At 36.2% G+C, this 14,632-nt stretch overlaps 1 protein-coding gene across 1 annotated transcript; it reads right to left on the minus strand.

The window, feature by feature from the left end:
• Nucleotides 1–419: 419 nt before the first annotated feature.
• On the minus strand, nt 420–14,338 carry nbr1a (NBR1 autophagy cargo receptor a). The gene is made up of 21 exons (XM_067370229.1): nt 14,120–14,338; nt 13,642–13,704; nt 13,472–13,490; nt 13,340–13,362; nt 12,004–12,186; nt 11,080–11,157; nt 10,756–10,970; nt 8,078–8,197; nt 7,701–7,952; nt 7,294–7,453; nt 6,949–7,197; nt 6,707–6,829; nt 6,547–6,622; nt 6,319–6,429; nt 5,345–5,521; nt 5,106–5,237; nt 4,476–4,941; nt 4,241–4,323; nt 2,899–2,965; nt 2,344–2,446; nt 420–1,424 (listed from the first exon to the last, which is right to left on the minus strand). Exons 1-21 carry the CDS (start codon nt 14,219–14,221, stop codon nt 1,245–1,247), a joined length of 2,982 nt encoding a protein of 993 aa, XP_067226330.1. The 5' UTR covers nt 14,222–14,338; the 3' UTR covers nt 420–1,244.
• Between the last annotated feature and the right edge of the window lie 294 nt (nt 14,339–14,632).

Genomic DNA, 14,632 nt, shown 5'->3' on the forward strand with positions numbered 1-14,632 from the left:
TTTCCTTTTGATGCTGCATAAAATATTTTATTGAAAAATCAAAAAAAAAAAAAAAAAAAAAAAAAAAAAGAGAGAACTGAAATGTATTGTTTAATTATTAAATACTTAAATAATAAGTATTATAGAATAACATTTAAATCTCTGCACAAAAATCCCAAAGAATTCCTATTATATCTGTTGTGTACTTATTCCAGTACAACATACATTATGTTCTGATTAACATTACACATTCCAGTAAAGCTCAATGAATCAAATACCAAAATATAATTTGACGATTAACAAAACTATCATTTAAAAAACAAAACAAAGACACAAAACATAGGGACTGGGGAATCTGTACTCAGTTCCTGCCTTGAAGGAGGAAGCTGACTAAAGCCATTACTATTTTAACCTTTAGAACATTCCAGTGTTTCAGCACTTCAGATGTGTGTCCATTAACCAAACATAGTTTTGCTGATTGGTGTGATTTAAACAATAGCAAGAAGACTCATGATTATGCAATGTGAATAAAACTCAAACACACTGATAACGATAATGGAATGTTTTTTATTCACTGTGCTGGACACAAAAAGCCATGTTGATAAGCCTTTAGTTCATAGTAATACATTGCACATGAAAATGACAGATATGACCAAAATTGGTACCTAGCAAAAACTTTGACCAATCAATCACTGGTTGAGTTAAGCACGACTGGAAAAACTCATTGCACATTCCTATATGTCCGGCAGCCCAACACCTTAGTGTGACATGAATTAGTGTGATTTAAAATAAGATATACAAATATAGAGGTCACTGTGACAAATAACAAAATCAACACAAGCTTTTCTTTTTATATCTTTCCTCTGAGAGGCAAAAGTGCTCAAACAAATGGAAACCCTCTGGGTATTGTCTCAAATTAGTCATCTTATCTAATCAAACAGTACAAAAGATACCTGAAGCCTACCTAACAGCAGTCTATATGTGTTAGTAGGGCACACACACTGAATAAAGATAGCATTAAGACTGCTTAATAAACCTTATGTTGTTTCCCCATTCATAATGTCCTACAAACATGACACTAAATTTGTACAATCAAGTAATTGCATCATTGCAGCTATGGTCAGTTATAGTGATATAGTTCTCTTTTTTCGAGAATCCAAACTATTTCTCTAAGAAAAGAACATCAGAGGCATTTCACCAAAATACTGCAACACAATGAAATCATTTACAATTCTTATACTTTACTGAGGTTGCCACGGTGCTTCCTAATGTCTTGAGATGTGCCATTCGCTGTCGGTCAACTGCACCAGCTCATTGACCACATCAAGCAAACTGTAGTGATGCTTCTTCAGCAACCTCTGATTGAGCGGCTGGTTACTGAAACCCATCTCCTGTAAAACAGCCATCATGGAGGCATCCTCGCAGGCTGGGTCAACGGCAGGCCGCTGAAAGAGGACCAAACTAAAGTTACTATGTTAAAGGTCACTCACATTCCAAGTCCAGGGTTCAGAGATAACAAAGAATGCAAAAAAGCCACAATGAAGTATACAATGCATGGCACAACTCTTTAGAAATAGTACACTAGTGTTCAAAATTTGACGTTCAGTAAGATTTTATTTTTTTTAAAGAAATTAAGACTTTTATTCATCAAGGATGCGTTAAATTAATCAAAAGTGAGAGTAAACATCGTTAGAAAAGATTTATATTTCAAATAAATGCAATTTATATTCATCAAAAAATCCTAAAAAAAATATTAAGCATCACAGCTGTTTTTAACAATGATAATAATAATAATAATAATAAAAAATGTTACTTGAACACCAAATCGGCACAATAAAATGATTTCTAAAGGATCGTTTGGCAATTCAGCTTTGCCATCACAGGAATAAATTACAGTTTAAAATATATTAAATTAATTAGTAATAATATTTCACAATATTACTGTTTTTACTGTATTTTTGATCAAATAAATGCAGCATTGGTGTCCGGAGCCCCTAAAGGGACAGAGTGATGGAAAAAAAATATGAGATGGGAGGAAAAATTGTGTCAATGCTTTCACATTCTCTCACAAAATATTTGCGAAACTTTGCATTCGCTCGTTTTGTGATGGAACAAAGGTTTTGCGACCAAATGCAAAGATTCTCAGAGGAACGCAAAAGCACTGAAATATATATTTTTCCCTCTTATCTCATAATTTTTTTCTATCACCATGTGCCTTTAGGTGCTCCATATTAGTGATCTTAAGATTATAAGACAAATTACGACCCCAAACGTTTGAACGGTAGTGTAATAGACAGAAAAGACAATATATGTTGACTGTTTATGTTCTGATGTGTCGTGCACTGATGAGGAAAAATCTAACACCTGTGCCGGTGTGCTCTGGCCTGTAAAGAGTGCTTTATAAGCAGAGGCAGCCACAGAGAGTGCTCCCTTCACCAACCCCTCTGTCAGACCACCGTGACGAGCCCTGCAGAATAAAAACAGGAACAGAAGGTCGTGTCATAACAATCCCGTGCCAAAAAAAACAAGAGGACTCGAGAGATTAACATGGATAAATCCATCATGAAACAAGGCTATGAGAAAAACAGTCAACAAAAAAAACATTGCTTTAACATGCTTATTGTAAATAGTTTGATTATTCAAAAGAATCTAAAAAGGTGTTATGTTAACCATACTGACTAAGAAAAAATGTGGTCAACCACAGGAAAACATTGTGTGCAGAGCTACTTCCTCTTCTGCTGCATTCAAACTTTCACAGTTAGCAAAAGGTGGATTTAAAAATGACATTTATGTAGATATCCAAAAACCCGATCTTTCTTTACATTTTCTTGAAATATATGCATCCTGAAATAATTATACAATTATAATGTGATGTCTGTAATACATGCAAGCAGAAATGACCTCACTGTGTTGCAATACCTGAGATCCTGGGAGCTGCAGGTCTCAAAGGCACTAACAGGGGCCTCTGAATGAGCTGATCTGCAACCTAGGCCAAAGAAACAACACAATTCTGTCACACATTTTTTTTTTAAGATAGCTCAAAGTTACACAACTAGTTTAGCTTAGACAACAAATACAGTCTCTTACTCTTAGACAGTGGGCTTGTATGGTCTACAGAACCAAATTTATATATATATAATATATATATATATTTTATATATATATATATATATATATATATATATATATATATATATATATATATATATATATATATATTTATATATATATATATATATATATATATATATATATATATATATATATATATATATATATATATATATATATATATATATTTTATATATATATATATATATATATATATATATATTTATATATATATATATATATATATATATATATATATTATATATATATATATATATATATACAGCTATGGAAAAAATTGAGACCACTCCAAGTTCAGAAATCAATGTTAAGTGGTCTCTTAATTTTTTCCATAGCTGTATATATATATATATATATTAATATTAATTAATATTTAATAATTAAATAATTGTTACTTTGAATCATTTTTACTTTGAATATATTTTAAAATGGTATCGTTTTTCTTGGTGAACACTTCCTGCCTCACACTCAAACCTAAAAATGCTTAACACTAATTCCATAATAATAATAATAATAAAACTATGTTCGCATTTATTTTTTATCTATTTATGTATTTGTTTCTGCATATATATTATATATATATATATATATATGAAGAGTTTCGTTGTAAAACGAGATAACTCCGTTTTTAACATTTGTCATGTTTATTATTATGTTATCATGTTATTATTTTGTTTTATGGTGTTACTTAGCTGTATTTTTTAAGTTATGAAGGTTTAAATCAAAACAAACCAACTGCAGTTGAATTGATATTAATTGGAATGCACAACCAAAAAACAAGATTTTTGAAAAATTAAAAAAACGGAGTTATCTCGTTTTGCAATGAAACTCTTCATATATATATATTAAGATTTTTATATATATACAGCTATGGAAAAAATTAAGAGACCACTCCAAGTTCAGAAATCAATGTTAAGTGGTCTCTTAATTTTTTCCATAGCTGTATGTATGTATGTATGTATGTACGTATATATATATATATAAAATATGTATGTGTGTATATGTGTGTGTATATGTGTATTTTTTTTTTATTTATATTCATATTCATATTCTTTTGCAGATCAGTGTCAGGTTTCCATTTTTTCCCCACAACTGCCACTATGTCTAGCTAGCAGACGAGAAAACTCACCACTTGAGTCATCCTCAGATTGGCATGATGCATTCTCTTCAGAGGCCCCTAGTCCTGACTCAAGATCATGAGATCTCACTGATCTGCAAAAGAATCATAAAGCATCATAAGATCTCACTGATCTGCAAAAGAATCATAAAGTGATTAAAACAATACATTCACATAAACATTACATTCACTCTGCATTATTAATTAGTCAAAAAAGAATTAGAAAGTTCTCTAAATGTTTTTTAACCTGTGGGTTCGAAGAGATGGGGGTGGCAAGAGAGCTATGGATGGAGGTACCATCTCTGGAATCAGAGGGGGAGTGTCCAGTATCTGAGAGGTCCACAGCATCCGGTTCAGGCTGTTTTGAAGGGCTGGAACAGGGGTGGGCTCCTCGTTCTCTCCTTCAGCCGTGCTCGGGATTTGCGGTGCTTCTGGCTCGTTAACAAGAGGGACTGCGGGCTGGGACATTGCTGAGCTATACATCGATTCTCCCAGGGGCCTGGAAGTATCGAAGCAGTCAGGCAGGATGACAATGTAGTCCTCAGATGAGGCAGAGGACACCTGGCTGCTCACCTCATCCCACTCTCCTGCTTCTTCCTCTTTATCTTGATCATTTTCATGTCCCTTGTGTTCCACTTCCTCTTCATTCTCCTCCTGTGCAGCTGGGTCGGTGTAGAGGTTTTCATTTGAGCCAATCAAAGCCTCTGAAAAGACTATGAAAATAACCAAGTGTGAATTGAAAGAAGGTACAGTTCATGCAGAAAAAAGCATGCAAGTCCAAGGGCGCACTGCATTTACAGTGACCTCAACACATTCATTATGTCTGTTTAAGCAACAGTGACATAAAAACAAACAACAAAAGGGAGAACATGCACACCTGGCATGACCGGTTCCTCTGTTAAGACTGGCTTTGGCACAGGTGCTGGAGCCTCAGGCCTGTTTATGATTGGCAAAGGTCTGTCATTCTTCACCTGTAATGATCTCTCCTGAAAGCGAGCAGGGTTATGAACTGCAAAATAATTAGGAGAAAAATTAACAAAATAATAGAGGTCTGTAAAATATCTATTGGGTAAATTAAAAGTTCTTTGAGCACTAATACATCAGAAAGAAACTCACCATCATGCCTCCTCAAGTTAGGCCGAGTCCTGCGTTGAGGTTTGCGTTCTGGTTCCTCCTCGAGAGTGAGAGAACGAATCACAGTCTCGCACACAAACTGAGTCCCACTGATGTCTTCATCTCCGTCCTCATTCCCTGGAACGTCCAGAAGCTCATTCTGTCTCTGAGGCTGCAACACTAACAGAGAACAAGCCACATCACTACCAACCTCTCTTGATCCAGTCATATAGGCCTTGATTCACAAATGCCTTCAACAGATCTATACATCTAGTTGCAAAATGTAAAAAAACAAAATGGAGGACATTTATCCTCCAAACACATTGTTTGTTCTACTAAGAAATAAACAAGACTAAGAAACTAAGAAAAAATGTTTAGTGTCAATCATTTGCAAAATCCACTTTGTTTGATGAATTACATTCAAAAGTTTGGGGTCAATAAGATTTGTTTTTATGAAATTAATACTTTTATTTAAGCAAGGATGCATTAAATTGATTAAAAGTGACAGTAAAAACATTTGTAAAGCTACAAAAGATTTATATTTCAAATAAAAAAAATAATCCTATTTCACATTTCCAGAAAAATATTAAGCAGCACAACCATTTTCGACATTGATAATAATAAGAAATGTTTCTTGAGCACCAAATCAGCATATTAGAAGGATCATGTGACAAATCAGCTTTCCCATGACAGGATTTCAAAATATATTAAAATAGAAAACCGTCATTTCAAATGGTAATATTTTACAATATTACTGTTTTTACTGTATTTTTTTAAATAAGTAGTCTTGCTGAGTATAAGAGACTTCAAAAACATTTAAAAAATCTTACCGATCCCAAACTTTTCAATGTTAATGTACGTGAATTACAGATTTGAGTATATAGGACCTATCCTGCTATTTAGAGAGAGATCATTTGTAGTGGTTGTTAGATGCAATTACAAACCAGCAATTCAAATTCCACATCAGATGCTCTAACCTTGAGGTTTTTTCCTGCCTGAACATCCAGCCTCGACTTTGCTTAGTCCCGTTCTGTGCTTTCCAAACAAGGGTCCATGATGAAGAGGTGGAGACACACAGGGGGTCATATCTGAGGAGATTACACAATTACTCCAAAAATGAGGCCAGACTAATTATGCACTTGACATTGAGGAACAGATTCTCCCGGAGGATATATTACATAATTGTAACCACAATGAGGCCTTACCAACTGGAGTGTTAGCTGGGACTTTCTCCAATTCTTGCACAATGTTTATATCCAGCAACTCAAAGGACAACAGATCCTGGACAACAAGACTTTGGACATTAGTTAGGCACACATCACCGAGCAAGCATAAGATGTTTTTTGTGTCCGACAACGTACATACCTGTGCCGTCAGTAAGTCCACAGAGGGGATGTAGTATTCTCTACGGGAGCTGGTAGACACTTCACAATCTCTGGTGCCTGACCAAAACATGCCATCTTTCCCCATCAGACAGAGATCTGTCCTCTAAAAGGGGAAGATTAAGTATTTGATGACAATCTCAGGAAATACAGTCAATACCGTTGCAACATATGGCCTTAAAAAGAAAATATTTGAAAAGCCACAAAGGTTTAAAGTTGACTCACCAGTGATTTGCTGCAGTGGGCGCTGAGTTTCTGCCCTGCGCTTGGCACCACTACAATGCTACACCACACTCTGGGCCCAAATTGCACTCCACAGTGTGCCAGGCGCCAGTGAGACGTGTAGGTGCCCTCCAGCAGGGGTGCAACAAACGCCACACTCACCACACCGACCTGACCCGGCTGCAGAAAGGGCACTGCCACCTCTTTTTGGTCCCGTGACCCCAGGGTCAGGTTGCCCCACATAAACTTCAACTACAAAGACAAAAGCACACATGCAAAAGCAGCCCACACTTTTTTCTTTTCATTTTTTTCGCCATATATTAACTTTTAGTGGGTTTTAAAAAGTACCTTGGTATCCGATGTCCAGCTGATGTTGCCAGTGTTCCTCATCTTCCAGTACTTGATGAACTTGGTGCCTGGCTCCAGACAAGTGCCATCTGGTAGATTCTCATCCAGAAACAAGGCAGTCATTGTGGGCACCAAGGTGGAGCAGGAGACCTTGGGACCCCTGGTTTGAGTGCACAGAGGATCATCAGAACAGCTTTGTTTCAGCGTCTGTCTTTTTCTTGAAGCTCATATCAAAAAAGTATAAAAAGGACGTAATACATAAAGGCAGCGGGTGCATTTTGAGGTAGTTCCATCCACTTGCCAGCGATAACTCAACTATAACAGACAATGTGATAATCTTGATAATGATTGTTCTGGGCTGGGCAGGGAGGCCACCCAGCCCTGACCCCTCTCAGTGTGGCCCTTACTCTGGACTGGAAGTTTGAGGGTCTGGGCACAGGGCCGGAGCTGGGGCTGGTCCTGGGCCTAGAGTCGGGGCGGGAGCGGGGGCAAGGCCCGTGCTGGCGGTCCCATTGGATGCTCCACTCCACAGCAGACCTCTCTTCTCCAGCCTCAGCTTCTTCTTGATCTCCTTCACCTCGGCCTTCAGCTGCCTCCGCTCGGCTTTCAGCCGCTGCCTCTCCGCCTTTCGCACCGTCCTGTCACCCCGCCTCAGAAACCTGAGAATGAGCCAAAATGAATCAAATTCAATTAGCAAGTATAAGTATATCGCTTAACAACAATTCAGGCTAAGCAGAATGATACACTACAAAATTCTGAGCACCAAGTGTTTATTTTGGCTTGCCTGGGTTCCGGAGTAACTCCACGTTCAGGGACAGACAAAGGAGTCCTTGTTCTCTTTAGGTTGTGGCTGGGATCGTGTTTATGACTACATGGCTCACATAAGATGCAAGATGGACAAACGCTGCACATAAAAGGAGAGAAATGTTTTATATTGAGCATTACATTTGACATCTTGCTGGTCGGAAGATCTTCCTAACCCTATCCAGACAGATGAATCTTATATTCAAGAAACAGCTGAAAACTCTCCCATGAGCACTTAAAGTACACATGAAATCAAAATTGACCTTATTTATTTTGTTAGCTCAAATTGCTAGTTTTGTGGTAACAAATTCATCCATGCAAGTCAATCCACATACATAAAATTGTTTGGCTTCGTAATATTTAATTAAAATCTGAAAATGCTCCTCCCCTCTGCAATGGTGCCCCTTCTCTAATGACATCAGTTTGACGGCATGGGTTGAAATTGCTTAAACCACTCCCCTCCGACCGTTAGTCTGCTATGAGCGAGAGATGGAGAGGAGGAGTGCTAAAGTAAAACTCTGCCCTCTATTCAATATTCCGTTTCACTTGGAAATACGTCACAGCACTGGAGAAATGTCGTTTGCAACTTCCGGTTCATGCGGGCTTTAAAAGTTTAGTTCACCCAAAAATGAAATTTCTGTTATTAATTACTCACCCTGTAAGACCTTTGTTCATCTTCGGAACACAAATTAAGATATTTTTGATGACATCAGAGGGTATCTGATCCACAGCAACTTCATTGCACCTTTTGACATCCAGAAAGGTAGTTGAAAACATAGTTAAAATAGTCGACTTGACTACAGTGGTTCAACCTTAATGTTATGAAGCCACAAAAACACTTTTTGTGCGCAAAAACAAAACAAAAATAACAACTTTATTTCAACAATTTGAACTGTTGTCATAAATAGTGAACTCAGTGCATGCATGCTTCGTGCTGCTCACGTGTTCAGCTTCGGTTAATACGGAGTTGTCGCTCAGACATAAACAAGGAAACCTGCACTGAGTTCACTACGTGTTCAACACAATTGTTGAATAAAGTTGTTATTTTTGTTTTGTTTTGCGCACAAAATGTATTCTTGTCGCTTCATAACATGGGTTGAACCACTGTAGTCACATTGACTATTTTAATCATGTTTTCAACTACTTTTCTGGATGTCAAAAGGTGCAGTGACGTTACTGCCTATGTGTGGATCAGATACCCTCTGATTTCATCAAAAATATCTTAATTTGTGTTCCGAAGATGAACGAAGGTCTTACGGGTGTGGAACGACATGAGGGTGAGTAATTCATGACAGAAATGTATTTTTTGGGTGAACTAACCCTTTAAAGTTTGCATTAAAGTTGTGATAGCATTTTCTTCTTTATTGTGATGTATATATTGAAGTGAAATGGCTTCTTAAACAAACAAAAAAAAAAAAAAAAAAAAAGTAGAGCAGGATTTGATTTTGTCCATTGGGAATTGACTGGATTATCGTCAGTAAACACATCATCAGAGAAGTTGAGGGGAAGTTATTTTGATTAAAGATTATGAGGGCACATGAATTTAAAAAAAAAATGATGTGCACAGATAAATCATTTATAATAAATACTGTAATATTCCATAAAAAAATAAATGGTCAGTTTTGATTTCTTTAACTGCATCCTGCTGGGGAAAAAATGTCTATACTTTCACTAGCATGTACTATTCTGAATGATGTTTGAACGATGTTGTATTGCTAGCATTATTGCCAATTTAAGATGAATCTTTTATTGTATTCCTCATTTGTAAGTCACTTTTGATTAAAGTTCACCCAAAAATGAAAATAATGAATTTATAACCGCAATAAATGTATTACTCACCCTCATGCCGTTCCACATTCGTTAAACCTTTGTTCATCTTCGGAACACAAATTAAGATATTTTTGTTGAAATCCGATGGCTCGGTGAGGCCTGCATAGGGAGCAATGACATTTCCTCTCTCAAGATCCATTAATGTACTAAAAACATATTTAAATCAGTTCATGTGAGTACAGTGGTTCAATATTAATATTATAAAGAGACGAGAATATTTTTGGTGCGCCAAAAAAACAAAATAACGACTTATATAGTGATGGCCGATTTCAAAACACTGCTTTCCTGAAGCTTCGGAGTGTTATGATTCTTCTGTGTCAAATCATGATTCAGATCGCGTCAAACCGTCAAACTGCTGAAATCACGTGACGTTGGCGCTCCGAACAGCTGATTCGACACGCTGATTCATCTGTGCTCCGATGCTTCATGAAGCAGTGTTTTGAAATCGGCCATCACTAAATAAGTCGTTATTTTTTTAAACATTTTTTTTAGTGCTCAAAAAATATTGAACCACTGTGCTCACATGAAATGATTTAAATATGTTTTTAGTACATTTATGGATCTTGAGAGAGGAAATGTCATTGCTGGCTATGCAGGCCTCACTGAGTCATCGGATTTCAACAAAAATATCTTAATTTGCATTCCGAAGACTAACGAAGGTCTTACAGGTGTGGAACGGCATGAGGGTGAGTAATAAATGACATTATTTTCATTTATTAAATGAATAAATAATAAACACATCCTGTGTTTCAGTTTCTCAAATAGTGTGTAATTAATAAATATTCTTGAAGAGAGGCATTAGTAAAACAAGTTTTAGGACATTCTCACCTGCACTGATAGCCTCCCCCAGTGGCTGGTCCTTTGCAGCTACTGCAATTTGGAGTTGAACTAGAGGCCCTTAGCGTGGTGGAGCTTGTAGCTTTCTGAGTGCCGGAGGTGCTTGGCTCCTCTGTGGGAGGATCCAAGGCTCTGTGTGTGCAACACTGGCCAGAAAACTCACTGCACATCCTGTCCACCACCTCCCTTACCACTTGATCTTTGAACTGCAAGGTAGATTGAGAACACTTGCAAAAAATTTGGACCAGCTAAAGAAAAGACCCATGAAAGACCTATAAAATTATCAGTTTGACATTTTTTTTAAAGAAACAGTACCCTGTCCATGTAGGATTTGAACCACGCTGGGACTGCTTCCTCCTCGCTTTTCATCCCTTTGTTTTCTTTGGCCACAGCCTGTTTAAGGAAAACAACAAAAACAGGTTCTCAGTCTGAAATGTTCTTGTAATGCAATAAGCCAGTCCATTAGTATTCACAAAAATTGTTACAAGATATGCATGAACTAATAAACAGCTCACGCTATAAAGATAGCGTAGGTGTCAAATTCAAGGCCCACAGGCCAAATTCATTTCAAGTGGCCTACAAGTTCATTTCTGAAATGTATGCATGAAACGCCTCAGTTATCACTTTTCAGTTAACGCTTTTCATTTAGTGCTTTCCTTGTGATTATTAACCCTCTGATGCATATGATCACACCAGTGCCTTTACAACATTGTGCGTGACATGATCTACTGCTACATTTCAATATGCTTTTTAACTTTTGACTGCTTTTTTACACTTATGTCCTTGGAAGCAGCAATAATCACACAGCGCTAAGTAACAGCTTTATGCGTCGCCATGGAAATAGGAATGCAGAGCTCCAATGAATAAATGTGTGGAGTTTGTTATTGTCATCAACCAAAGCGTAACATTTTTTTATAACTAAAAAAGGCTTATATGCAGGAAATTAAACTGTAATATTGAACTTATGAAATTATCTGTATGCAGCACATACTTATGTTAATGTTTGCTACATACTATAAATAAACACTACAACCCAAATCACCAGAATTGAATGCTTTGGTGCAGTTTTTGCGAAAAAATGCTCTAGAAATGCCCCTGATAAATAAGTAACGATACTGGTCTTAGATTTTCAGTCAACCCTTTTGAGGGTACAGATAATGCTCATATGGCCCAGGCAAAAATTGAGTTTTACACCCCTGGCACATAGTATGTTTTATTACAAGATCGCAAACTGCTTACCGTGTCCCGCTCGGGGGTCACCTGGGTCTCCTTGTCTGCCATCTTGACCCTTGCTCGATACGGTGGAGCTGGTCTAGGATCTATTTTTAGTTCCTTCAGCTCTGGCTTCACTGCACCACCCTCCGCCTGACCCTTCATCTTATAGACATTCATGTGTAGCTGATTGGCTTGCTTAAATGCACTCTAAATTAAAAAAAAAAAAAAAAAAGACATCTTGTTTAAAGCCTTTTTTTACATTGATAATTATGATAATGACAGCAATCAAAGGCATTCGGGTAACTTAACCCTTACAGGGTCTTTGGGGTCTTTTTGTCCAAATGACAAAACTTTGTACAGTGGTCAATACTTTCTAGATCTACAAATAAAATTTAAAAAAATGGAGTGATATCTTGTTTTTATGTTATTGTATGGAAAAAAAGTCACACTCAGGGTCTTTGGGGTCACCAGAGACCCCAGGCAACAAAATGTAATTTTGTAACAAAATTTATATATATTTAAAAAATATATATATTATTTATTGTGTTTATTAATGTTTTTACTTCATATTTGTGCAGTTTTTGGAGGATTTATCTTATCTTTTAAATTTATATAAATAAATAAAAATATATTTTGTTAAATAGGTTTTTATACAAAAACAGCTTTTTATGTAAAATTCACTTTATAAAAGACCCACATTTCTAACTTTCATTCATAGGGATGACATGGATAATTTGACATGGTTTAGTGTAAGATTTTTGCCCATCTTTTGGAAAATGCAGTTTTAAAAGTAATAAAAAATGATCACTTTTTCCAGTAGACGGCTGCAGAGCTCGACTATTTGCTATGTGCTATTTGACTAACTGAAAGACATCTTTTCACAAGTATTTTTCAGTTGGATTTATATCTATGTATTATGAAATCACAATTATGACAATAAAAATTACTTTTAGTCAAAGTTTAGCATTTTTTTTTTTTTAGGAAAAAAATAAGTTTTTCAATAATGTTGATTTTGAGGATGAATTATGTCCATTTTCTAAACGGATGAATTTTGTCCATTTTCTAAGCAGGGTCTCATCATAATGTAACAATATTGAAAAACTGACTTCTGCACAAATGTGGAGTAAAAACATTAATAAACAGAGTAAAATTACACTTGTTAAAAAAAAAAAAAATTATATATATGTTATAATAACATAATATATATGTATTTTTTTTGTTTTGTTACAAAATTACATTTTGTTACCTGAGTGTACACCCCAAACGAAGACCGCACACGGGTTAATACAGCATGGGCCTCAGTGGAGTAGACTCACTCATGCATCACAAAAATGATTGAATAAAATATTTATGTTCTTACCTTTAGAGCTTCTGTATATTCATCTGCAATGTTGTCAAATAATAAAAACAATAATATTTCATATTTATTATGACATCAATATTGCAACACTACAGAAAACATATTTTGTGAAAACCATTAATTATTACAAACCTTGACTGTTTATGCACACCTATAAAAATAAATGAACAATGTCAATAGAAGTACCTTTGAAATTAAATTTATAACAATAGTTTACTGAGTTTGTCATACTTGTATGTTAAAAGGACAAGCCATCAATGTAACCTGTAAAACTATGAAATCAATTTAACTGATTTATTTACCTCCTCGTTGTCCTCGTCAAAATATTTCACTTGAAAATGGCTCAAGCCGAATGTAGTTTTAATCTAGAAGTTATAAAAAGGCATAAAGTCAACTAACAATGTAAGCAAACACCAACAAGAACCGCAGTTTTTTTAAGACATCGAAGAGTTACATGCAGATCAGCGTGAAAAACAATATCCTCCAACGTTACTCTTTATTTACAAGCCGTCATCTGATTTATGGCTGAACAAGAAAGGTCAAGAGCAAATGACAGATATTGTTGCAATTTAGATCACTGAGATTTGTATAAAAGACCCAACTGAGATATATGTTATGATACATCTGCTATGATAGGATTAAATGTTTTGACTGAAGGTTAAACGTATTATACTCCCGGTTGAGGTTTGTTTATGTAGGCCTCAGCTACGGCCTTCCAGGACCAAGAAATGTAAACGTCCCCACATAAACGCCACACAGCAAGGCATAATGACTCCTTACCCAGGCCTCCACAGTCTCCCACTGTGCTTTGTTCGTGTCCAAGACTGGAAATTTCTTCACGTTGCCCCTAAAGTTCACTTTGACAGTGACGGGGAGGTTCATGACTGTGAGCCAGAGTCACTTGACACGTATGATGCGGGGATATGATGCTCTAAAAATGCCCGTGGTGGTGTCAACACTGTGAGACTTGTCTTTTGCGTTCTTGTTTACATCGCTAGATTCGTACACGCCCCCAACACACGTCACAGGAAGTGTCTCACGTCCTGGTCCTAACTAAATATTTTTTTTTATTATCATTACCGAATATTATCATCAAACATATTTAAATAGCTCGTGGAAGTATTTTATCGGTTGATATTGTGATTTAAATAAACAATATTTTTACAGACGAAAATATGACGCACGCATGCACATACGTCTTTCGAAGTCGCCGCGAACATAGATATAAATACATAGATACCGTTATAGCAATAGTTGCGCTGCTGATTACATTCTTACGTCGACGCGACCACT

The sequence above is a fragment of the Chanodichthys erythropterus genome, chromosome 19 (assembly GCF_024489055.1).
Source record: "Chanodichthys erythropterus isolate Z2021 chromosome 19, ASM2448905v1, whole genome shotgun sequence".
Taxonomy (NCBI): domain Eukaryota; kingdom Metazoa; phylum Chordata; class Actinopteri; order Cypriniformes; family Xenocyprididae; genus Chanodichthys; species Chanodichthys erythropterus.

Coding starts and splice junctions, on each gene's coding strand:
- nbr1a (XM_067370229.1), bottom strand. CDS start 14,221: ATGAACCTCCCCGTCACTGTCAAAGTGAACTTTAGGGGCAACGTGAAG. Junction 6,830..6,948: donor CCCACTGCAGCAAATCACTG/GTGAGTCAACTT, acceptor TTCCCCTTTTAG/AGGACAGATCTCTGTCTGAT. Junction 6,430..6,546: donor CCCAGCTAACACTCCAGTTG/GTAAGGCCTCAT, acceptor TAATCTCCTCAG/ATATGACCCCCTGTGTGTCT.